This window comes from Salvelinus fontinalis, chromosome 5, assembly GCF_029448725.1.
Source record: "Salvelinus fontinalis isolate EN_2023a chromosome 5, ASM2944872v1, whole genome shotgun sequence".
Taxonomy (NCBI): domain Eukaryota; kingdom Metazoa; phylum Chordata; class Actinopteri; order Salmoniformes; family Salmonidae; genus Salvelinus; species Salvelinus fontinalis.
Genome location: NC_074669.1, coordinates 37,157,402 through 37,178,158, shown reverse-complemented (window position 1 = coordinate 37,178,158; position 20,757 = coordinate 37,157,402). Strand labels below are relative to the sequence as shown.

At 42.6% G+C, this 20,757-nt stretch overlaps 2 protein-coding genes across 2 annotated transcripts; both read right to left on the bottom strand.

The window, feature by feature from the left end:
* Positions 1-3,955: 3,955 nt before the first annotated feature.
* On the bottom strand, positions 3,956-7,725 carry LOC129855543 (pre-mRNA-splicing factor 38A-like). Its single transcript, XM_055923318.1, has 10 exons — positions 7,512-7,725; positions 6,921-7,080; positions 6,629-6,750; positions 6,442-6,527; positions 6,249-6,359; positions 5,987-6,096; positions 4,931-4,957; positions 4,642-4,727; positions 4,412-4,460; positions 3,956-4,244 (listed from the first exon to the last, which is right to left on the bottom strand). The coding sequence occupies exons 1-10, from the start codon at positions 7,639-7,641 to the stop codon at positions 4,199-4,201; spliced, it is 927 nt and encodes a 308-aa protein (XP_055779293.1). The 5' UTR covers positions 7,642-7,725; the 3' UTR covers positions 3,956-4,198.
* A 7,442-nt stretch (positions 7,726-15,167) lies between these two features.
* LOC129855542 (thrombopoietin receptor-like) lies at positions 15,168-20,443 on the bottom strand. Its single transcript, XM_055923317.1, has 12 exons — positions 20,243-20,443; positions 19,487-19,607; positions 19,170-19,345; positions 18,811-18,962; positions 18,407-18,572; positions 18,194-18,305; positions 17,907-18,067; positions 17,492-17,634; positions 17,140-17,299; positions 16,972-17,050; positions 16,769-16,856; positions 15,168-16,591 (listed from the first exon to the last, which is right to left on the bottom strand). The coding sequence occupies exons 1-12, from the start codon at positions 20,364-20,366 to the stop codon at positions 16,079-16,081; spliced, it is 1,995 nt and encodes a 664-aa protein (XP_055779292.1). The 5' UTR covers positions 20,367-20,443; the 3' UTR covers positions 15,168-16,078.
* Positions 20,444-20,757: the final 314 nt, after the last annotated feature.

The window sequence follows — 20,757 nt, the reverse complement described above, 5'->3', positions numbered from 1 at the left end:
TTATTCTGTGTGCGATTTTGGTAAATAATCGGTTCAAGGACTTACATCTGGTGTTATAGAAGTAACTATTGGTACCATGAAAGCGGTCGGCCTTGAACTTTGTGGCTTCAATGAGAGAGGGTAGTTGTTCTCCCCTGCATTAAAACGCTGCACAGCATTTTATGTAAGCTCGCAGGATCAGGTGGCTTTGTGAGGCTAGTCATTCACGTGGCGTAGCTTTTGGCCGGAGCAAGGAGTCTGGCTAGCCAGGCAAGCTAAGTGCTTTGGTAGCATCAATTACTGTATAAATGACGGGTAGCATAACTTTCCTGCCTGTACTCAGCATTCAACAAACAGCTCCTCAAACTGGTCAGAATGTGGTACTACACAGAAAAAAATGCAAGCTATGTTCAACAACGTTATGGTCAACAGGGAGCGCCAAAGAATAAGAAATAGATTAGTTACACAATAAGGTCTTATAAAATAGAAGTTGCTTTGCACTCCTGTTCTATGTTCACTGGATTGTGGTTGAATTGAAGAATAATTGACCTCTACTATTGATAGAGAGCATCATTTACTTCAGGAAGCTGAGGGTCTAAAACAGATGTCGTACTTCCATATAAAGTGGATGAGTTCTTTCACATCATTGAAGATGAAAGGAGTAGGCTAAGAGAAGATCTATCAACATCCAATTCCTTTTTCATGTGAGTCAGTTTTGGTCTGGTCACGATATGAGTTCTATTTTCAAGTTTCGCTTTCATAGAAGTCATAAAGATAAAGTATTGCATCCTGGAACATGCCATGTCGTGTTGTGGTGTCTCTTGTCGTGATGTGTGTTTTGTCCAATATTTTTATTGTATTTTTCATTTTTAATCCCAGCCCCCGGCCTCGCAGGAGGCCTTTTGGTAGGCCGTCATTGTAAATAAGAATTTGTTCCAAACTGACTTGCCTAGTTTAAATAAAGGTAGAAAAAAACAAAAAAAACAACAGACCGGATCATGAAACAATCAACCTTTCATCACATGTTGCAAAATATCCACCTGTACAGTATCTGACAACACCCTAATTGACGCCCAAACAGTACACGTAAGAATGATTACATTTGATATTTTGTCCAGCCACATTCTTGATTTCAGAGTTCAAAGGTGAATGTTAAAAGAGGGCAATTACTGTATGTCATATGGGCCAGTGAGTACTACATACTGCATAGTTTACTCTTTAAAAAAATACAGCAGTTTATATTTCAGAAAAGGCTACATTGATCATTCAAAAGTGACACGGTGATGTCACTGCTCCAAACGGGATTTTTATTTTTATTTGAATGAATAACTGAAGAGTCACAGCCACAGCTCCAAGAGGGTAGGCGGGAAAAGCACTGTCAAGTAAGTTTTCGATTTTAAAATGAACACATATGCCTACATTTCGCTAACTAACGCTATTATCTTCTAAAATAAGTACGTTTTCGATTTTAAAAAGGAACACCTAAACCATATTATCACATATTTCTTTTGGACAAAATGTGACAGAAGAATGCTGAACAAGCTGCAAATCTGCAGAACCATGCAGCCACTTTTAATTATAAATTGCTGATCAATGAATACACCTCGCTAATTATTAATTAACCTGTCCACAGCAACACTGATGGAGCAAACTGATGGTGCCTGGGGTCCTAAAGATAGCAGCATAATTTATTCAGGTACGATTGAACTTTGGCTAAATAAGGTTCAATAAACAGTCAAGCAATGTATATTTATTTCAAGTGTGACTCACCATGTCTCTTTTCTTCACAGAGTTGAAGATATTTATAGTTCTATGTATGACTTTGCAAGTTTTGACTGTCATGTTTCTAACGACTTCAATAAATGTCTTAAAATGTGTCTGTCCCATTTTGTTTCCATAGGCTGAAGTTAATGGAAAGAATGTGCCGTGCAGCCCGGAGGTTTATAACATAAATGTAAGCAGAGATTAATAGGGCTTGGATTTATGAGATAATGCTACGAATGTTGTCCTGCTTGCAATCCTTTTTCAAAACAATGCAATGAACCCCCCTAATTACTAATTCCACTTTCCACAGCAACATCTATGGTGCAAACTGATGGTGCCTGCCTGATATCTTAATGATAGCTGTGTCATTTTCTAAGGTAAGATTGAACTTAAGTTGAATATGTGTTCAATAAATGCTCAAGCATTTCCTTTTTCTTTACAGATATGAAATCAGAATAACACCCCACCAAAGGCAATGAATAACCCAGATTCAGTTCCAGAATGGTTTCAAATAAAAATATTGACCGATTAAGAAGTAACACAGTGTTTATTTAATGAAAAATATAAATGTCAAATATATTTTTAGATGCATTTCTAGAAAACATTCTAAAATATTATAAAGAAATGGCCAAATCATATATTTGTAAAAAATATATTAAATGCATTTTAAATACATTTTTAGATGCACTTTAAGTACATTTTCAGATGCACAGTCCTGAGACTCCAGCAAAAATTGGCTTTTCAATTAACGGACTTTTATTCATCTGCATGTCCAGCCCTTATTTTTCGCCTCACAATGAAGTGTTTTACCATTTTCTTTTCAGGATAACAAGGGCTACACGTAGAACACAAAACAGTTTCTAGAGAAGTTGAGACTTGCCAAGGAACACGATCCAGACAACTTGTATGTAGCAAGTGTTTACCTGTTAAGACTTGGCAGGAGTGGCCAGGTGAGAAGAGAGGAAGCACAATGGCTAGCCAAGCATATTTTAAAGAAGCCTGCCAGCTGCTATAATGGTATTAGACCCTTACTTTGCTTTTACAGGCAATATTTTTCACATGATGATGCTATTGACCTTGCACACAAGGCTCTGGAAAGACATCCAAATGTGCGTTACCTGAAAAAGCGGCTTGCAAAGTCCTACAAATGGAAAATCAATTCAGGAGGTAGATGGCCTAAGGGTGACAGTCCGAGCCAGAGCTTGATCAACAAAGCCATCAGTGTCTATATGGAAGTGGTCTTACTCTACCCAGAGACATCAATTAAGGTCAAACTGGAGCTTGCAAGCATCTACGCAAAATCAAGAATTGACAAGAGGGAATTAGCCAATCAGATCTATGAGGAATTACTCGCCAGCGTACAGGAGCCATCCAAGTTAGTTGCTCTACAACCAATACGCTACATACCTGTATTCCGACATTAAGGATTACAATGGATCAATTGATTATCACAAGAAAGTAGCAGAAATACCAAATTCTAACAAATATGGTAGAAGGAGTATAAAAATTTTGAGGAAGATCAGAGAAGGGGGAAAATGTTAAGATGTGGGAGTGTAATTCTGTGTCCTTGTATATATAGAAACGGAACAGAGTCCTGCCTACGAACAATAAATATGTGATATCACCCAAAGCTTTGGACTTGGCTGTACACTGTGCTTTGTAACTGTTATTCTCTCTGAGCTCAGAAATAAAATCTTGGTTTGACTTGGACTCCAGGAGATTTTTTTATTTATTATAATATCCAAAACACTTAACATAAAAATAAGAGCAAGGAGTAAAATTAACCAATCAAAAAGGTTAACCAAATTGAAGGTGACATACTGTGTGTCTTGTTTCGATTGTCTTTGGTCCCTGCCGGGTTACTGTTAAGCAATTTGTGACAAATGTTTTGTCAAAAGCACATAAGTTATTTATTTGTATAAATGTGGCTAACACTTTCAGGGTGCAACTCATACCACAAACCAGTCACACATTCAAATGAGGACATTGTTACATGCACCGATGACAGCCATCCATAATAAAATGCAACTATTTACCCACTTCTGTAGTGAGACGCATCACATTACCAATTGTTTTTACAACAGCTCTCAATAATGGTTTTATTAAAACTAATATAATTGGGATTAACAACCATTGTTACCATGGTCCCTAACCTGCTTGGCCAGAAAATTCATACAAGGAGACTGTGCAGACATGACATTCTCAGTCTATGTTCAAACCACCAAGCAACTTTATTCACCGATGCATAGGGTTGTGGACAGTTCCATATGAGCTGCAGATGTTAGAAATAAAATTGAGATTGGTTCTTTCTGCAACATGGTCTGAAAATATCTTAAAATGCAATTACTTTCGAAAACAAAATACAAGGGATTCCATACACAGATGGACATTTATGTGGCCAAATTTGTACAAGTCAGAAAAGGGAACTGTCGAAGAGAACAAAATACAAAGTGGATCACACGTTTCCTCTTCGACTCTTCTTGTGGCTCTTTTTTGAACTCCTTGAATAGAGATGAAGCAAAACAAAAGTTGGTGATATACTCACTAAAATGTTTCATTTGATGCTATTCAGACAGCTCAACTACACCATGAACACAGAGCAGCGTTTAAAAAAATATTGCAGATACTAGTATAGTGGTGAGGGTCTTTCTCTTCTTCCATCACTCACCTCTCTGGGGATTTGGAGTGACTGCGATGCCTGTGGCTTCTGTGATGCCCTGGGACAAAATGGAGACAGCTTGAGGTCAGACTGGGCAGGGGGAACTTTTGTTTCAAACATCTTAAAGTCTAATGATTACAGCTGAAAATATATATGTCACACATCACAAATATAAACACTGGTTTGACTTGTTAATCTTGTGCGTTGCAGGACGGGTATGGTAGCCATTGCTATGATACCTGGGGACTTTGAGCGGTGACGTCTCTCTCGGGAGCGGTGGCGACGGGGGCTTTTGCTGCGGTGACGTTCTCGTCTGGGGGATGGGCTGTGTGCAAAGGAGAGACAAACAATACAGGCATCATTAATACAGGGCACTGTTTGCAAGTAACCAGGACCCCGGTGAAGAAGTCTCAGTTCATGTATAAATTAAACACTTCAAGTAGGTTCTGTGTTATTATATTCAATACCATCAGTTTGGAATTCAAACAAAGGAAAATAAGAAATCCAGCAGAGAACATGGCTACATACCTTCGTCTCTTAGGTGATCTGCTCCTCCTAGACGGAATAAAAAGGATGCACAATCTTTAGTGGTTCGAGGATGTTATAGGAAATGACTATGAACTAGGAATCTTTCAAGACATCTATTAGTGTATGTCGGCACCTACACTGAACCATAAGGGGGGGGGGGGGTCATGCATGTTTGCCCCCACACTTTTGATCTTAAATTACCACCTGCTAATTAATACATTTTTGCAAAAATGACAAGTGTTTGAGCTAGTAATGTGTCAACATTTATCTTAAGAAATTAGCTATGACATAGCCAATGAATCCACTTCAATCAGTGTAGATGAAGGGGAGGAGATAGGTTAAAGAAGAGACTAGGATTGTGTATAGGTGAATTGGCAAGACAAAATATTTAAGTGCCTTAGAAAGGGTACCCGTTTGAGTGTCAAGAACTACAACGCCGCTGGGTTTTTCACAGTCAACAGTTTCCTGTGTGTATCAAGGATGGTCCACCACCCAATGAACATCCAGCCAAATTTGACAACTTTGAAACGCATTGGAGTCAACATGGGCCAGCATCCCTATGGAATGTTTTCGATATCTCGTAGAGTCCATGCCTCAACTAATTGAAACTGTTCTGAGGTCAAAAGGGGATGCAACTCAATATTAAGAAGGTGTTCCGAATGTTTTGTACACTCAGTGTATAGCACAACTTCGGATTTCTTCCCAGTCTAAAAAAACCCGAAAGGTATTAAACATTTGGAAGTTTTTACGGAGCTTCTCTTCTCTCCATTTTTGGTCATGCAGTGCGGTTCACAACGTGATTGTGGTCCTCATTATGAAGTTATTAACGTTTCCCAAGATTTCTAAAAATGACATAAGTTGTCACAAAAGATGAGTTATTTTCAGAAGGTAGAAAGAAAGTAATGAGCAAAAAAAAAAAAAAAAAGGAAGCGATTTTATGACTGACGCATGCTAGAATTGGATCGGTTAGGGGTCTCGCGGATCGATGCACTCGTATCGTAAACATTCATTACATCCCTACTATAAACTGAGATACATGCATTGCTGGTTAGTTACCGTCTGGGTGAACGACTGCTGCGTCTGTAGCGTGGAGAGGGCGAGCGGCGAGGCCGATCGTTGTCTCGGTAACTCCGCCTGTGGGGCTCTGGGGTCTGAACTCTCTCTGTCTGTAGACATTTGAACAGACAGGTAGACAAGAGACAGACATGGACAGTGAAACAGAATTCCTCCACCCACTACACCAGTGTAGGTTTACGCAGCTTTACAGTTCGCTTATGCAGGTTATTGGTGGATAGGGGGATAAAGTTAAGACTACTACCTTCTCCTCTTCCTCATCTTCCTCGTCGCTGGTCTCCACCTCATCCAGGTCTTCTTCCAGGGCACTGATGCGTGTGTCTAACAGCTCCGCCTCCTCAAGAACCTGCCTTTTCTGTAGTCAACACACACACACAATCAGTGATCTAGGTCAGTGAAACAACGCACGTGAGCACGTACACGGGTAGAAGACTTACCTGAAGCCTGGGAAGGATGATGTCACACATTCTCTCGGAGTGTAGCAGTTCATCAATAAACTCATCAACGTGTTGCAGCTCAAACTCTGAAACAGAGGGTGAGGGGAGAAAGTGCCATTTAAATCAAAAGTAGACCATTTCGGCATTGTGTAATCATTCCATGATACGCGTAAACGTAAGGACTCACCCCCATTTCGGTTCTGACTCTTGATTTTTCTGTAGTCGTTGTACAGCGGTTCCAGGTATTTATAGCAATCCACTGAAGTCCCAGTCAACCTCATGTACATGGCGCCAAGCAAGCGGACATATCTATGGTGTGGAAACCATCACAGTGACGCGTGTAAGGTATTTAGGTTCCGATTTTTAAAAATCATATTTGTCAAGTTGGGAGTTAGAAGATAGTGATAAATTAAAAGTTTTAAAAAACGAAACACAGAAAGGCTTCTTATACTACAACCTGCTTGAAAGCCACATCTTACTTGAAATCCTCGTTTTTGATGAATTCTACAATGATGTCTTTCTCTGGCTGGATCTGCAGCATCTTCAGAGTGAGACACAGGAACGGTGTAGGTTTGATATTTCCGCCATAAACGCCACCGACAAACTTCAGCGCCATGGCTTTGTCAACGACAAGCTCAGCTGTTGATCAGAGAGAAACCAGTGAGGAGAAAGAATCAATATGGACCAGGCATAGTTCGCTAGCTAGTACTTCTGATGTGCATAAACCTCAATTGAGAGTAACTAACTAAATGTAACAGGGTAAAATTGACTAGATGCTAGCTAGCGCACTTCCTAGTAGTGTTTACATTTGTGGTATTTGTATTTCAAGCTAACTAGCGTTAGCTAGTTAACACCATAGAGATAGATAGAGGACTCAGAGGACTCGTCTTATATCTGTGGCATTATTGCGTCTATGGACAGTGGCATTGAGGCTACAACCCATAGGAATCCCCACCCGGTTGAATACTTTGACTCCTTTAAAATAGTGGAAGCCCGCAATGGCGCGGCCCATGCTAAAAAGTCATTTTGGCCACACAGGGCCTCTATTATTCTTTATGGCCACAACTCACCCGTCAGTCCAAAGCATTCTTCTTTCCAGTATTTTGATTCATAGATTCGAGTACGAATAATTTTCTCCACCAAATATTGTGGATTTGTTCCATGTATACTGTTGGCATCTTTAACAGTCCTATTTGCCATCTTCACAGCTCAAAACTGAATGAAAATGTTTTTCCCTTGCGAAACGAATTCGCATTTTTACAGTATATCTTCCGGTGCAACAATTTACACTTCCGGGGCAGATTGCGAAGGCGTTCATTGGATGAAACTTTTCAGTCACATGCCAAACACGCAATTTTCTCGTGTAAGGTAACTAACTACGTGTTAAGGATAACTATTTTTTTTAAAGTTTATTTAACTAGGCAAGTCAGTTAAGAACAAATTCTTATTTACAATGACGGCCTACCCCGGACGACACTGGGCCAATCATGGCCGGGTGTGATACGGCCTGGAATCAAACCAGGGACTGTAGTGATGCCTCTTGCACTGAGATGCAGTGCCTTAGACCGCTGCGCCACTCAGGAGCCCTGTGGTTACATTATATGTGCATCTTGATTTAGCTCTATTATTTGTCCTGTCTTTTATTTATTTTAAACTGCTTGGAATTTGATCAATTTAGCCATTTACTCAGAAATGAGTTCCCGTCTCTTTGTGAGGATGGCAGCTAGCTAGTTAGCGCATATTGACAATAGTATTTTCTGTCCAGGGAAGTTTGTTAAAAGCCCTGACGCTATCTTTCATACCAGCGAGAAATTATATAAACTCAGCAAAAAAAAGAAATGTCCCTTTTTCAGGACACTGTCTTTCAAAGATAAATCGTAAAAATCCAAATAACTTCATATATCTTCATTGTAAAGGGTTTAAACACTGTTTCCCATGCTTGTTCAATAAAGTATAAACAATTAGGTCACAGTTACACAGTTATGAAAACTTAGGACACTAAAGAGGCCTTTCCACGTACTCTGAAAAACACCAAAAGAAAGATGCCCAGAGTCCCTGCTCATCTGCGTGAACGTGACTTAGGCATGCTGCAAGGAGGCATGAGGACTGCAAATGTGGCCAGGGCAATACATTGCAATGTCCGTACTGTGAGACGCCTAAGACAGTGCTACAGAGAGACAGGGTGGACAGCTGATCGTCCTCGCAGTGGCAAACCACTTGTAACACCTGTAGTACAGGATCAGTACATCTGAACATCACACCTGCGGGACAGGTACAGGATGGCAACAACAACTGCCCGAGTTACACCAGTAGGCCTGTTGTAAGGCAGGTCTTCACCAGACATCACCGGCAACAATGTCGCCTATGGGCACAAACCCACCATCGCTGGACCAGACAGACTGGCAAAAAGTGCTCTTCACTGACAAGTCGCAGTTTTGTCTGTGGAACTTGTTCAGTTTATGTCTCAGTTGTTGAATCTTATGTTCATATAAATATTTACACATGTTAAGTTTGCTGAAAATAAGTGCAGTTGACAGTGAGAGGACGTTTCTTTTTTTGCTGAGTTTATATACACTAAGTGTAGAATTTTGTTTTTTAAGAACACCTTTTCTTTCCACACTATAGACTGACCAGGTGCCTAACTCAATATTAGGAAGGTGTTCTTAATGTTTTGTACACTGAGTGTATAAGACCATTTTATAAATGGTAAACTTGCATGTAACATGATTGCATTTTGGAACCCTGTTCCCCCCACCACCCCAAGATGAATGGTTTTGACCATGCTTCACTGCTTTTTATTGGTGCAGCTCGAAATCACAAGTGTTTATCCTGTATTATAAACTGGGTGGTTTTACATATCATTTGCGGAGTGCATCATGATGCAAAGTCATTGTAGCCTATGATTTGACTTCCCCTAGCTGTGAGAACCATGACATGCGCACAGGCTGACTTGTCACTGCTATAGCGCAGCTGAATAGCCTGCCAGCAGCCTACCACCGTGTCCATTACAATGTAGAACAACGCGACACTAATCCAAATCGTTCAATAGTTAGGCTTTCCATATTACTTTTTCTATTTCTATGGCGGATTCGGAGCCGCAATTTATGAAATATGCCAGGACTTTGGATATAACAATAGATGGCAAAGTCAAAGATACTGGTTTCCCTTATCCATCTGGTGAACATTTCCCTAAATGCTTAATCCAGCTCCAGAACCAACTGTAGCAAGCTGGCTAATATTTTGAATAAGGTGTAGTAACAACAAATAACATTAGCTGGCTAAATAAGGTTAGCATGCTAGCTATATATAAATATATCTATATATATTTTTTTTCTATTTCCTTTTCTTAATCCTGTGTGCTTGGATATGTCATTTGCTAAACATGTATTTGAATGTGTAATTCAACTTCCGTATATGTTTGTACAATTTGAAAAGTTTAATAAGAGATTTTTGTTGTTGTTCTGCACACATTTTCTCTTGATGCTTGTCACAGTTCAGTAGCCGAAGTCTACGTCCTTCATTGGTGATTGGTCAGCAGTAGGGATTATTCAATTAAGTGTTTGTTGTCGTTCAACAACAGAACACTGTTTTTCATGAATATATACACTGCTCAAAAAAATAAAGGGAACACTTAAACAACACAATGTAACTCCAAGTCAATCACACTTCTGTGAAATCAAACTGTCCACTTAGGAAGCAACACTGATTGACAATAAATTTCACATGCTGTTGTGCAAATGGAATAGACAAAAGGTGGAAATTATAGGCAATTAGCAAGACACCCCCCAAAACAGGAGTGATTCTGCAGGTGGTGACCACAGACCACTTCTCAGTTCCTATGCTTCCTGGCTGATGTTTTGGTCACTTTTGAATGCTGGCGGTGCTCTCACTCAAGTGGTAGCATGAGACGGAGTCTACAACCCACACAAGTGGCTCAGGTAGTGCAGTTCATCCAGGATGGCACATCAATGCGAACTGTGGCAAAAAGGTTTGCTGTGTCTGTCAGCGTAGTGTCCAGAGCATGCAGGCGCTACCAGGAGACAGGCCAGTACATCAGGAGACTTGGAGGAGGCCGTAGGAGGGCAACAACCCAGCAGCAGGACCGCTACCTCCGCCTTTGTGCAAGGAGGTGCACTGCCAGAGCCCTGCAAAATGACCTCCAGCAGGCCACAAATGTGCATGTGTCAGCATATGGTCTCACAAGGGGTCTGAGGATTTGAGGGTTCCCACATATTTCCAGGTTACAGCACGGAAAACCGACAGACGTGTACCTGTGCTAATGAACTATCTGCATGTCCGCGGCACCGTTTTGAGTTCAAAAATGTTTTGCAACCCCACCATGTAAAAATTTTTATATAATCAACGGCCAATGTTAACTTTTTTAATTGGGTCTATGACAGTCTATTACAAAATCACAATATCACCAAAGTGTGTTGTATCAAACATTTCAAGCAACATTCCCAGCTAATGAGAAACCAGTCATGGTGTTAAATATAAGAGAACGAACAAGATTTAACAAGGCAATCTTGGGGCTAATTTGTATGGGCACCAGTGGCAGATTTTGAGGGATTTTTACATCCGTATCCCAGCAGAGCGGCGTGTCCACTGAAACGTAATTCCGTGAGGAACTACACTACATGATCAAAAATATGTGGACACCTGCTTGTCGAACATCTAATTCCAAAATCATGGGCATTAATATGATGTTGGTCCCCCCTTTGCTGCTATAACAGATTCCACTCTTCTGGGAAGACATTCCACTATATGTTGGAACATTGCTGCGGGGACTTGCTTCCATTCAGCCACAAGAGCATTAGTGAGGTTGGGCGATTAGGCCTGGTTCGCAGTCGGCGTTCCAATTCATCCCAAAGTAGTTTGATGGGGTTGAGGTCAGGGCTCTGTGCAGGCCAGTCAAGTTCTTCCACACCGATCTCGACAAACCATTTCTGTATGGACCTCGCTTTGTGCATGGGGCATTATCATGCTAAAACAGGAAAGGGCATCCCCAAACTGTTGCCACAAAGGTGGAAGCACAGAATCATCTAGAATGCCATTGTATGCTGTAGCATTAAGATTTCCCTTCACTGGAACTAAGGGGCCTAACCCGAACCCTGAAAAACAGCCCCAGACTATTATTCCTCCTCCACCAAACTTCACAGTTGGCACTATGCATTCAGGCAGGTAGCGTTATCCTGGCTTCCGCCTAACCCAGATTTGTCCCTCGGCCACGGAAACCCATTTCATGAAACTCTTGACGAACAGTTTTTGTGCTGACGTTGCTTCCAGAGGCAGTTTGGAACTCAGTAGTGAGTGTTGCAACCGAGGACAGACGATTTTTATACGCTTCAGCAATCGGCGGTCCCGTTCTGTGAGCTTGTGTGGCCTACCACTCTACGTTTCCACTTCACAATAACATCACTTACAGTTGACCGTGGCAGCTCTAGTAGGGCAGAAATTTGATAAACTGACTTGATGGGAAGGTGCCACCCTATGACGGTGCCATGTTGAAAGTCACTGCTCTTCAGTAATGCCATTCTACTTCCAATGTTTGTCTATGGAGATTGCATGTCTGTGAGCTGGAATTCATACACCTGTCAGCAACGGGTGTGGCTGAAATAGCCAAATTATATAAAAAATAACTAATTTGAAGGGGTGTCCACATACTTTTTATATATTTAGTGTATCAGTGCAAGTCCTGATTGGGTCTCCTCCTCCAGAAACTGACCAGAAGGCGACCGCTGACCACACTGCAGCCCTATTGGAAAAGAGTTTCAGTAACCCCGCCCCCAAGAAGGAGACCACAGTGCTATTGGCTGAGACTCTGTCTCAACTCTGTAAGGATAGGAGAATGACTTTTTGGTTGTAACCATCGTTGACCCCAAGTGGGAGATGCCGATGATAGATATCAAGATAGAGGATTGTTCCCATTCTATATTTGTCTCATTATTTCTACTCTACATATTTCTTGGACCCATTGCAATATAATTACACATCATTGACTTGAATGGGGATGCTTGTTCTAGTCATTCCATTTCTATGACTGACCCTGTGTTACACTCCTTAGGAAGCAGACCATCATATACAACCTGTTTGATTGGCCAAAGAGGCGTCACGTCCACCACCACATGAGGGCGCTGTTCTACTAGTGTGTCTAGGCTCTCAATCACCTCTACTTTCATTGCATTTGTACTTACTAAGGAGCTTACTAATGAGCTTCTGAAAGGTCTTCAACTTTATATATTCTGTTTCTGTGTTGCTTATGAAATGTAATTTTGCATTCTTGCAACTCTAATGGTGTGTGCAGTGTGGATGAAAGTGTTTGAGTGTGTTTAACCGCATCTTACAGTGTTTAAAACTGTGTGTATGTGTGTGTGTGTGTGTGTGTGTGTGTGTGTGTGTGTGTGTGTGTGTGTGTGTGTGTGTGTGTGTGTGTGTGTGTGTGTGTGTGTGTGTGTGTGTGTGTGTGTGTGTGTGTGTGTGTGTGTGTGTGTGTGTGTGTGTGTGTGTGTGTCTCTCTCTCTGTTTGTGCGTCCAGGGCCTGACCAGGATGTCGTTCCAGCCGTGTACAGCTGCAGCAGATCATCACGTCCAGACTGAACAAGTTCAAGGCCTTTGAGGAGGATGCTCTGCAGCTCATCTCCAGAAAGGTAGGCCTTTTTTGTCATTTTATTATCCATCCCAAGGGGTGCACAACTGCGTTCCAGTCCTTCTGTTTTTTTTTCTTCCTGCCTCTTAATTGATCAGTTAATGTAATCGATTGGAACCATGAATTGGAAAGGTCTGCTAGTGATACTGTGAAGTGTTCTATTTGGCAGTACCTATCGGTGAGTGGTGTGTCTGTCTCTGACCGCTGTCCCTCTCCCGTCCTCCACAGGAATGGTGGGCATCATGTGATGGTGGCCCTGGATGAGAAGTTCTCCTTCTGTTACCTCAAAGCCATCAGGTAAGATAAACCCCATTGGCCCACAGAGCTGTCAATTAGTTCCCATTGGCCCAGAGAGCTGTCGATCTATGTGAAATCTATGTGTGTTAGGTGTGCATTGGTGTAGGAGCAGCTCTTCCTGAGGGCGGTCATCGCTGAGTTCAGGCGGCTGGGATTGGAGGCGGCCACCTTCCAACAGGTGTAGACCCTACTGAGGTCAACATTGATTTACTACAGCTCTTGCTCAACACATATCTTTCCCTCTTTTACTTGCATTGTGAATTTTTCCCGAGATTCCCTTATCTAAAGGCCACTGTCCTCCACCCTCCCTCTAGGTGTTAGTGCAGCACCAGGCGTTGTGTCGTGTGGAGGGCCTGCAGCCCATCAGTGTGTCCGAGGGTCAGCACCTGAGGTGTGTCAGCACCTGAGGGCGTGTTGTCTGCTGCTGCTGGAGGCCAGCCATCTAGACGTACTACAGCGGGTCAGACTCGACGTCAGCCAGGACGATGTGCTCTACGCACGCAAGGGCAACAGAGAATCCACCAGGGGTCCAGGCAGGGGTCCACCCTGTGTTTTCTGACAAGATTGGTCCTAACGTAACAAAAAAAAATTCTCAGTTCGGGAGAGCTGCAGTATCACCAGGTTTCAGTTGCAGTCAAGCATTAAACTGTAAGTATCTCAGTTCCTGAGCCAGGTAGGGAAAGGAAACTGGCTCTATCAGGACTATCTCTGTCCGGTCAATTGATTGATGTACTGTTTTGTGAGAACCAAGATCCCTCTCTCACACTGAAACTCTCCATGTCCACCGTTGGACCACATAGTCCCATGCCTGCCCTTGACCACAGCCAATACTACTGTACCACTCAGGACTGGGATCATGAATCCCACAGACACCCCTGGCTGTGTCCACGAATCTGACCATATATACAAGGTGATATGGTGGCTCTTTTAGAGGCCCACAGTTTGGTTTGATGCTGTCTTCTGAGAGGCAGGGGTTTTGTTTTAGGACAAGGATCCTCTGTTTTTAATATTTATTTTACGAATGCTTTTCAATGTCGGATGGGGCCCATCGGATGGGGCCACAGTGTCTCCTGACCCCTCCTGTCTCAGCCTCCAGTATTTATGCCGCAGTAGTTTATGTGTCGGGGGGCTAGGGTCAGTTGGTTATATCTGGAGTACTTCTCCTGTCTTATCCAGTGTCCTGTGTGAATTTAAGTATGCTCTCTCTAATTCTCTCCTTCTCTCTTTCTCTCTCTCTTGGAGAACCTAAGCCCTAGGACCATACGTCAGGACTACCGGGCATGATGACTCCTTGCTGTCCCCAGTCCACTTGGCCTTGCTGCTATTCCAGTTTCAACTGTTCTGCCTGCGGTTATGGAACCCCTACCTGTCCCAGACCTGCTGTTTTCAACTCTTAATGATCGGCTATGAAAAGCCAACTGACATTTATTCCTGATTATTATTTGACCATGCTTGTCACTTATGAACATTTTGAACATCTTGGCCATGTTCTGTTATAATCTCCACCCGGCACAGCCAGAAGAGGACTGGCCACCCCTCATAGCCTGGTTACTCTCTAGGTTTCTTCCTAGGTTTTGGCCTTTCTAGGGAGTTTTTCCTAACCACCGTGCTTCTACACCTGCATTGCTTGCTGTTTGGGGTTTTAGGCTGGGTTTCTGTACAGCACTTCGAGATATTAGCTGATGTACGAAGGGCTATATAAAATAAACTTGATTTGATTTGAATGTTGTCATTGTTGTCAGCACCATTCGTTTTTGGAAGCATTTGAAAGGGAAACTGCATCGTATTTTATTATAGAATTATGTTTTAATCCAAGCACACAAGAGATCATGACTTAATTGGCTTTGTGTGTGTTTGCTGAAAATTACCCTTGTTACAAACTTTTGGAAGGAAATTTAGATCTGGCTTCAACTCATTGTGTTGGAGGGAGAACTAGAGTTCCTCATCAGAGTTAGCCATTTGACTTTCCTCATTTATCCTTATTCAAACCTTTTAATGTTGCTTTTGTTTGTTTTATGATTGTCTGTATTCTTTTTGTTTGAATATACAAATGTCATAAAGATATTTAACAATACTTGTAGGCTTACTTTTCCATTCTTCATGTACTCATGAATACATTACTTGAACACATTACTTGCACAGGTACGGCTTTCCAGACATGGCTCGAATGAAGATAGCATAGTTTGTAGGGTGAAAATATAACGATAGACATATACTGTACAGCTAGGCATAAGACAAGAAAAATAGATATATATTTATAGTATGTCCAAGGAAAATATCAAAGTCCGTCCAGATTTGGGTACACCTGGCATGTTATCCCACAAATCCCAAACTAAATCTATAATAATAGTCACACCTTTTTACAATGTACTGTACATGCTACAAATGAATGACATATTCAATGACCTGTTTTATTAGTGATGTAATGGATATTGGGTTGACGTTTTGTAACTGTCTGAAGTCCCTTTTATATCCACAAGCACACTTGAGCTGTGTCTTACATTTTCCTAGACACATTAAGATATTTCATCCAGCATTGTGCAAAGTATCCTAAATATATCCTTGTTTTGAGAATAGCACATTTGATATTTAAAGCCTCCCCCTTGTATTTTGTACTTGGTTTCATCTATTTTTCCCATGTCTTTTTCATGAATTTGTGTGCCCTTGTTGTGTTGTGCTGTGCCAGAGTGCCAATCAGGCATTTGTGTTTGCTGAGCTTGTGCCCTCCAGGTTGACATAGACCCTGCAGCCCTGGGGGGCGCCCTGCTGCCCTGGATAGTCCAGTCTCTCTATGGGGTGCTCGGCCAGCAGTAGGTAGGAGTGGTTGTGGATGTCCGTGGTACTGGAGGATGATGGGAAGCTGGAGGACCTAGTAAAGGAGCAGTGACACCTCACCTGGAGCACCCCCTCTCCCCCCACCCCCAGACTCGGAGACTCCGCCCCCACCTCCCCATCGTACACGTACTCGTTCCCTCCGAGACGGGGGATGACGTCATCCATGGTCAGGGTCACGTACTCCGGACTGACCTCCAGGACCAGGGTAGGCAGGCTCTCCTCCTCCCCGCCTGAAGTGCCTTGTTCTGGGGAGAGTAGTAAGGGGGACTCCCTGGGAAGCATCCCTCTGCCTGGAGCCTCCCTCTCAGACATGATTTCCACGACACAGGCTGCGGTCTCCTCTGAACACTGCTTGATGTTGAAGGGAGGGTCCTATGGAGGTAACACAGGAGCGTACAGACATACTCAGATCCAATGGTTTCCAATGCGTGCACACAATGATAAACGAAATGTGTTGCATATTGAACACATTTCATTGTTAAAACTTGATCCTTTCAATTGACCTAGGTCCGTTAATCCACGGTGTACTGTAATGAATTACGTTTTTACCCAAGTCTGTCCGTTGATATCTGTCAGGAAGCCGTGGAGTACTTTGTCAAGGTTAGGGACTGGTGGCCACAGATACTGTTTGAGCTTACTGGTGGAAGAAGATAACATTTTTCAGTACACGTGTCCATGAATAGGGTGGTAAGAATACATTCATGGTAAAACAGATTTTATTATGAATTTTTTTTTTTTTAATGCATTTTTACCTGAGATACCTGGAGAACATGGAGATAAAGACGACTGATACAACGAGCACCATGAGAGGGATGCAGGAGATGAGGGCACCTGTTGAGTTACATTAAAGAATTCTAGAAGAGTTTGAGAAGGAGGATATCTCCAGAAGTGAAACATAATAAGTGATTGCTTTACTGTACCTATGTCGGAGGGCGTGTCCACAGTGAGTCGGGGTGACCAGTCGCTCCAGTAGCCAGCGTAGACTGACCCGTTGGGTCTGGCTCTGACCTGGATGTAGTACTGAACTCCAGTCTGAATGTCCAGACAAGTACTGGTCTCTGGGCCCTGCAGGATCACCAGCTGGAGAGAGAGGACAACACACACAATTGCACCCAGTTATTGGTGGGTGATTGGTATGTGTACTGTACTGCAAAATACAAACTCGTGACAAAACATGTAGTTCTCTGTTTACATGCGATAAGGACAGAGGCAGGGTTCTACCACACAACAGAATGAAGTAAACAGAAGAAGATCATTTAGATAATACTGTACCTTCCAGACAGTCTCCTCTCGAGGCTGGTAGCGGTGCTGGTACATCAGGTGGACAGACAGGGCCAATAGGGGGGTGTCCCATTTCAGACACAGCCTGCCCTTCTCCCATTGTCCCCTCAGCCTCCCAGGAGGGGCTGTTTGAACTGACCGCAACATAGGGAGAGGAGAGAGAGACATAACAGGAGTTTTGCAGAGATGATTAGTGCATGTCCAGCAATACAGAGTGTACTGTCTGTTACAGATGACTATCAATATCTTACTTCATTGTCAGCAATACAGTAAGAGGCATGCTAGACTCGACCACTTTCCATTTTTTACTCAATGGAAACGTAGTATACCGGTAGACTTTGGCCTCCTTTTTAAATGAAGGGAGGATTTCACAGCTGCCAGTTGGTATTTTATCAGTGTGACTCACTGCTGTTGTTGAGTCTGAAAGGCTCAGTGTAGAAGGTCCGCCTGGGAGTAGCAGGACCAGCGCTGAGTTTGACCCGTATCTCACTGGACTCTGCTCCATGGAAACTGCAACGGTAGGAGATGTTCTCATTCTGCATACACTCTCTCCAGCCCTCACGTTCACTGCAGAGAATACACAACAAGAGAGGTTAAATAGCCAATGATCATGTTTTGGCTGTAAAACTACATTTAGATGACTCTGAGGAGGGTTTTCCAGGAAGCTCATTGGAGAAATGAATTTGTTAATACCTGGGTCCCAGCTTGTAGTATATGGTGTAAGTATCATCTCTGTAGGCCTGCCCATTCCATTGGCAGGTGATGTTTTGCAGGTCAGAAGTGTGGCACAACAATGAGATATCAGCTGGGGAAAAATTATAGTAAAACTCGATCACCTAACTCAGTAATGTAAAGTGACCATATTTAGTTTCTCTATGCCACATTTACAGCAATACTACCACAGACCTGCACTCTGGGGAACCATGGCAGTTTTGGTGACCGACCAGTCGCTCCAATGACCGCTGGTCTCTTTCTCGCTGTAGCCGTTGGGTTTGACCCTCAGCTGGACGCTGACCACCTCCCCTGGCGCCAGAGAGACCAGGCTGTGGATTTGGGACCTCACTGGCTTTATCTGGGGACAGGGAGGGTACAGAAATCATAGGAGTTCTACACCAGCATGGGGTTTGGGTGATGAGGACTTTCTGACACAAATGGATGCCCTGTAGCCAACTATCAAGTTGAGTAGACAAACTAATAGTGAATGTCCCAGTCATGATAGATTTTTTTACCAACCGTTCATCTGTCTTTTTCCCCTAGCAGCTAATCTGACTGTTTGAATTGGTGTTGATTTCGTGTTTCAGTAGGCCTACCAGTTCCGTTCTCTCCCTCAGGCTCTGGGAAGAGTAACGTATCCCATACTGCATGTTGTTCTCCCACTCTCTGGGTGTGTGCCACGCCACCTGGAACTGCCCAGTCTGCCCTGTCGGGTGAAGGGATACATTCACAGGGGGGTCCAGGAGAACTGAGGAGAGGCGGAGGAGAAATAAGAGAGAATAAAGAATGAAGCAGAGAGGATATGCCATTACGGGAAAGTAAGAACTTTAGATTTCAAACAACTAAAATTTGCATTCTCTCTCTCTCTATCTCTCTCTCTCTCTCTCTCTCTCTCTCTCTCTCTCTCTCTCTCTCTCTCTCTCTCTCTCTCTCTCTCTCTCTCTCTCTCTCTCACCCTGGTCCTCGACGCTGACAGTGCGTGCATATAGTGTGTAGTTGGAGCTGCTCTCCATCACTCTGATGTGTGTGAAGGTGAACAGGAAGACATCAGAGGGGGGGAAGGAGCAGACATGGAGGATTTGCCCCTCCTCTGTCCTCTGTAGAATCAGATTACACCTCTTCTCCTCCCGACTGAACAGACAGAGAGAATATGACTGGCATCGGTGACTGGCAGACTGGAGTGTATGTCAGGTCCACTTCAACTGTTAGTGTATTTAATTTCTTGCTGAAAATATTGTTGTTTTGTAAATAACCAGAATACACTGAACATACTCATCGTTACTATAGAAGAAGTCATAAGACTTGTTGTCTGGCATCTCCCAGAAACAGGTGAAGTCATACTGTGTCCTGGTAAAACACTTTGGATCTGCATCATCCGCCAACAGTAGAACATCTGTTATGGAGTGTAGTGCATACCGATAGGATGGGTTTCATGAAATATACATTCATAAACATTATGCATATAATGTATAACACTTAGTATAACACTTTAACATAGAATCCCAGGTCGTTAAAGGAAAATAGTACTCAAAAACGATCATTTTGGCATTTGTTTTATTGGTCCACTGTTGAAAACGTTTTGCATGTCAGCAATCAAGTTTTCAAGATATAGAACTTTCAAAATACAGAAAGTGTCACAGTATGATGCGTTTTCTGTGGTAGACTGTGACACTTTCTGTATTTTGAAAGTTCTATATTTTGAAAACTTGATTGCTGACATGCAAAACGTTTTGGTACTTTATCAACAGTGGACTAATGAAACAAATACCAAAATATTGTTTTGGAGTGGTATTTTCCTTTAGTCTACTGATGCACTTGTTTGTGAACATGTCATATCAGTGTTTAACAGAAAAATTGGCATAAATCCTCAGCAGAGAACAAGCGACATCTGTGAGAGGATCAACATTATTGCCTTGATTTGTGTAGCTCTGACAGTGACACTATTTCAGATATTGTACATACTGGTGGACAGTTTACTATTGTTATTGATTTGTTGTTTAAGATAAAACAGGTGCTCCAATGTCATACCTTTCTTTGACAGATGAGGGACAGCCCCATCCCCAGGCCTGGTCCCCTGCCCCAGAACATTCACCCAGCATGCTATGGTCCAGAGCCAGACGCAGAGTATCCTCCGGGTGAGATTGAGATCCATGACATATACATCCACAGGTATGTCTAACCTACCCCATCACTATCCATGAACCTCTATGTCTGAGAGTGTCAGTGTGTTGTGTGTCAACATAGCATTGTGGTCTGGGGGTTAGTAATGAGGGGAGGCCCTATCTGACAGGTCCTCATGCTACAGGAAGTGTGTGTTGTGTGGATTGAGCCAGTCAGTCGTCCAGATGGGGGTGAAAGAGAGGTTGGCCTCTGACACACATTGTAAACTTAGTTGATATTTTCACACACTCAATACATACCTCTCTTACACTATAAGCCATTATGGCTACTCTAAACTCTCTCACCAAAAATCTTAGATCAAATGGAAATCTTTGAACATGTCATCCTTTATTCAGAGTCTGCAGAAAAAGTCAGTTATATGA

What these genes read in the sequence shown, in the direction of transcription:
- LOC129855543 (XM_055923318.1), bottom strand. Translation starts at nt 7,641, where the DNA reads ATGGCAAATAGGACTGTTAAAGATGCCAACAGTATACATGGAACAAAT. An exon ending in AGCAGTCGTTCACCCAGACG is followed by an intron (nt 4,958 to 5,986) that starts GTAACTAACCAG and finishes TATTCCGTCTAG; the next exon opens with GAGGAGCAGATCACCTAAGA. An exon ending in TCACCGCTCAAAGTCCCCAG is followed by an intron (nt 4,461 to 4,641) that starts GTATCATAGCAA and finishes ATTTTGTCCCAG; the next exon opens with GGCATCACAGAAGCCACAGG.
- LOC129855542 (XM_055923317.1), bottom strand. Translation starts at nt 20,366, where the DNA reads ATGGATCTCAATCTCACCCGGAGGATACTCTGCGTCTGGCTCTGGACC. An exon ending in TGTCAGCGTCGAGGACCAGG is followed by an intron (nt 18,963 to 19,169) that starts GTGAGAGAGAGA and finishes GCCTCTCCTCAG; the next exon opens with TTCTCCTGGACCCCCCTGTG. An exon ending in CATGGTTCCCCAGAGTGCAG is followed by an intron (nt 18,306 to 18,406) that starts GTCTGTGGTAGT and finishes ATTTTTCCCCAG; the next exon opens with CTGATATCTCATTGTTGTGC.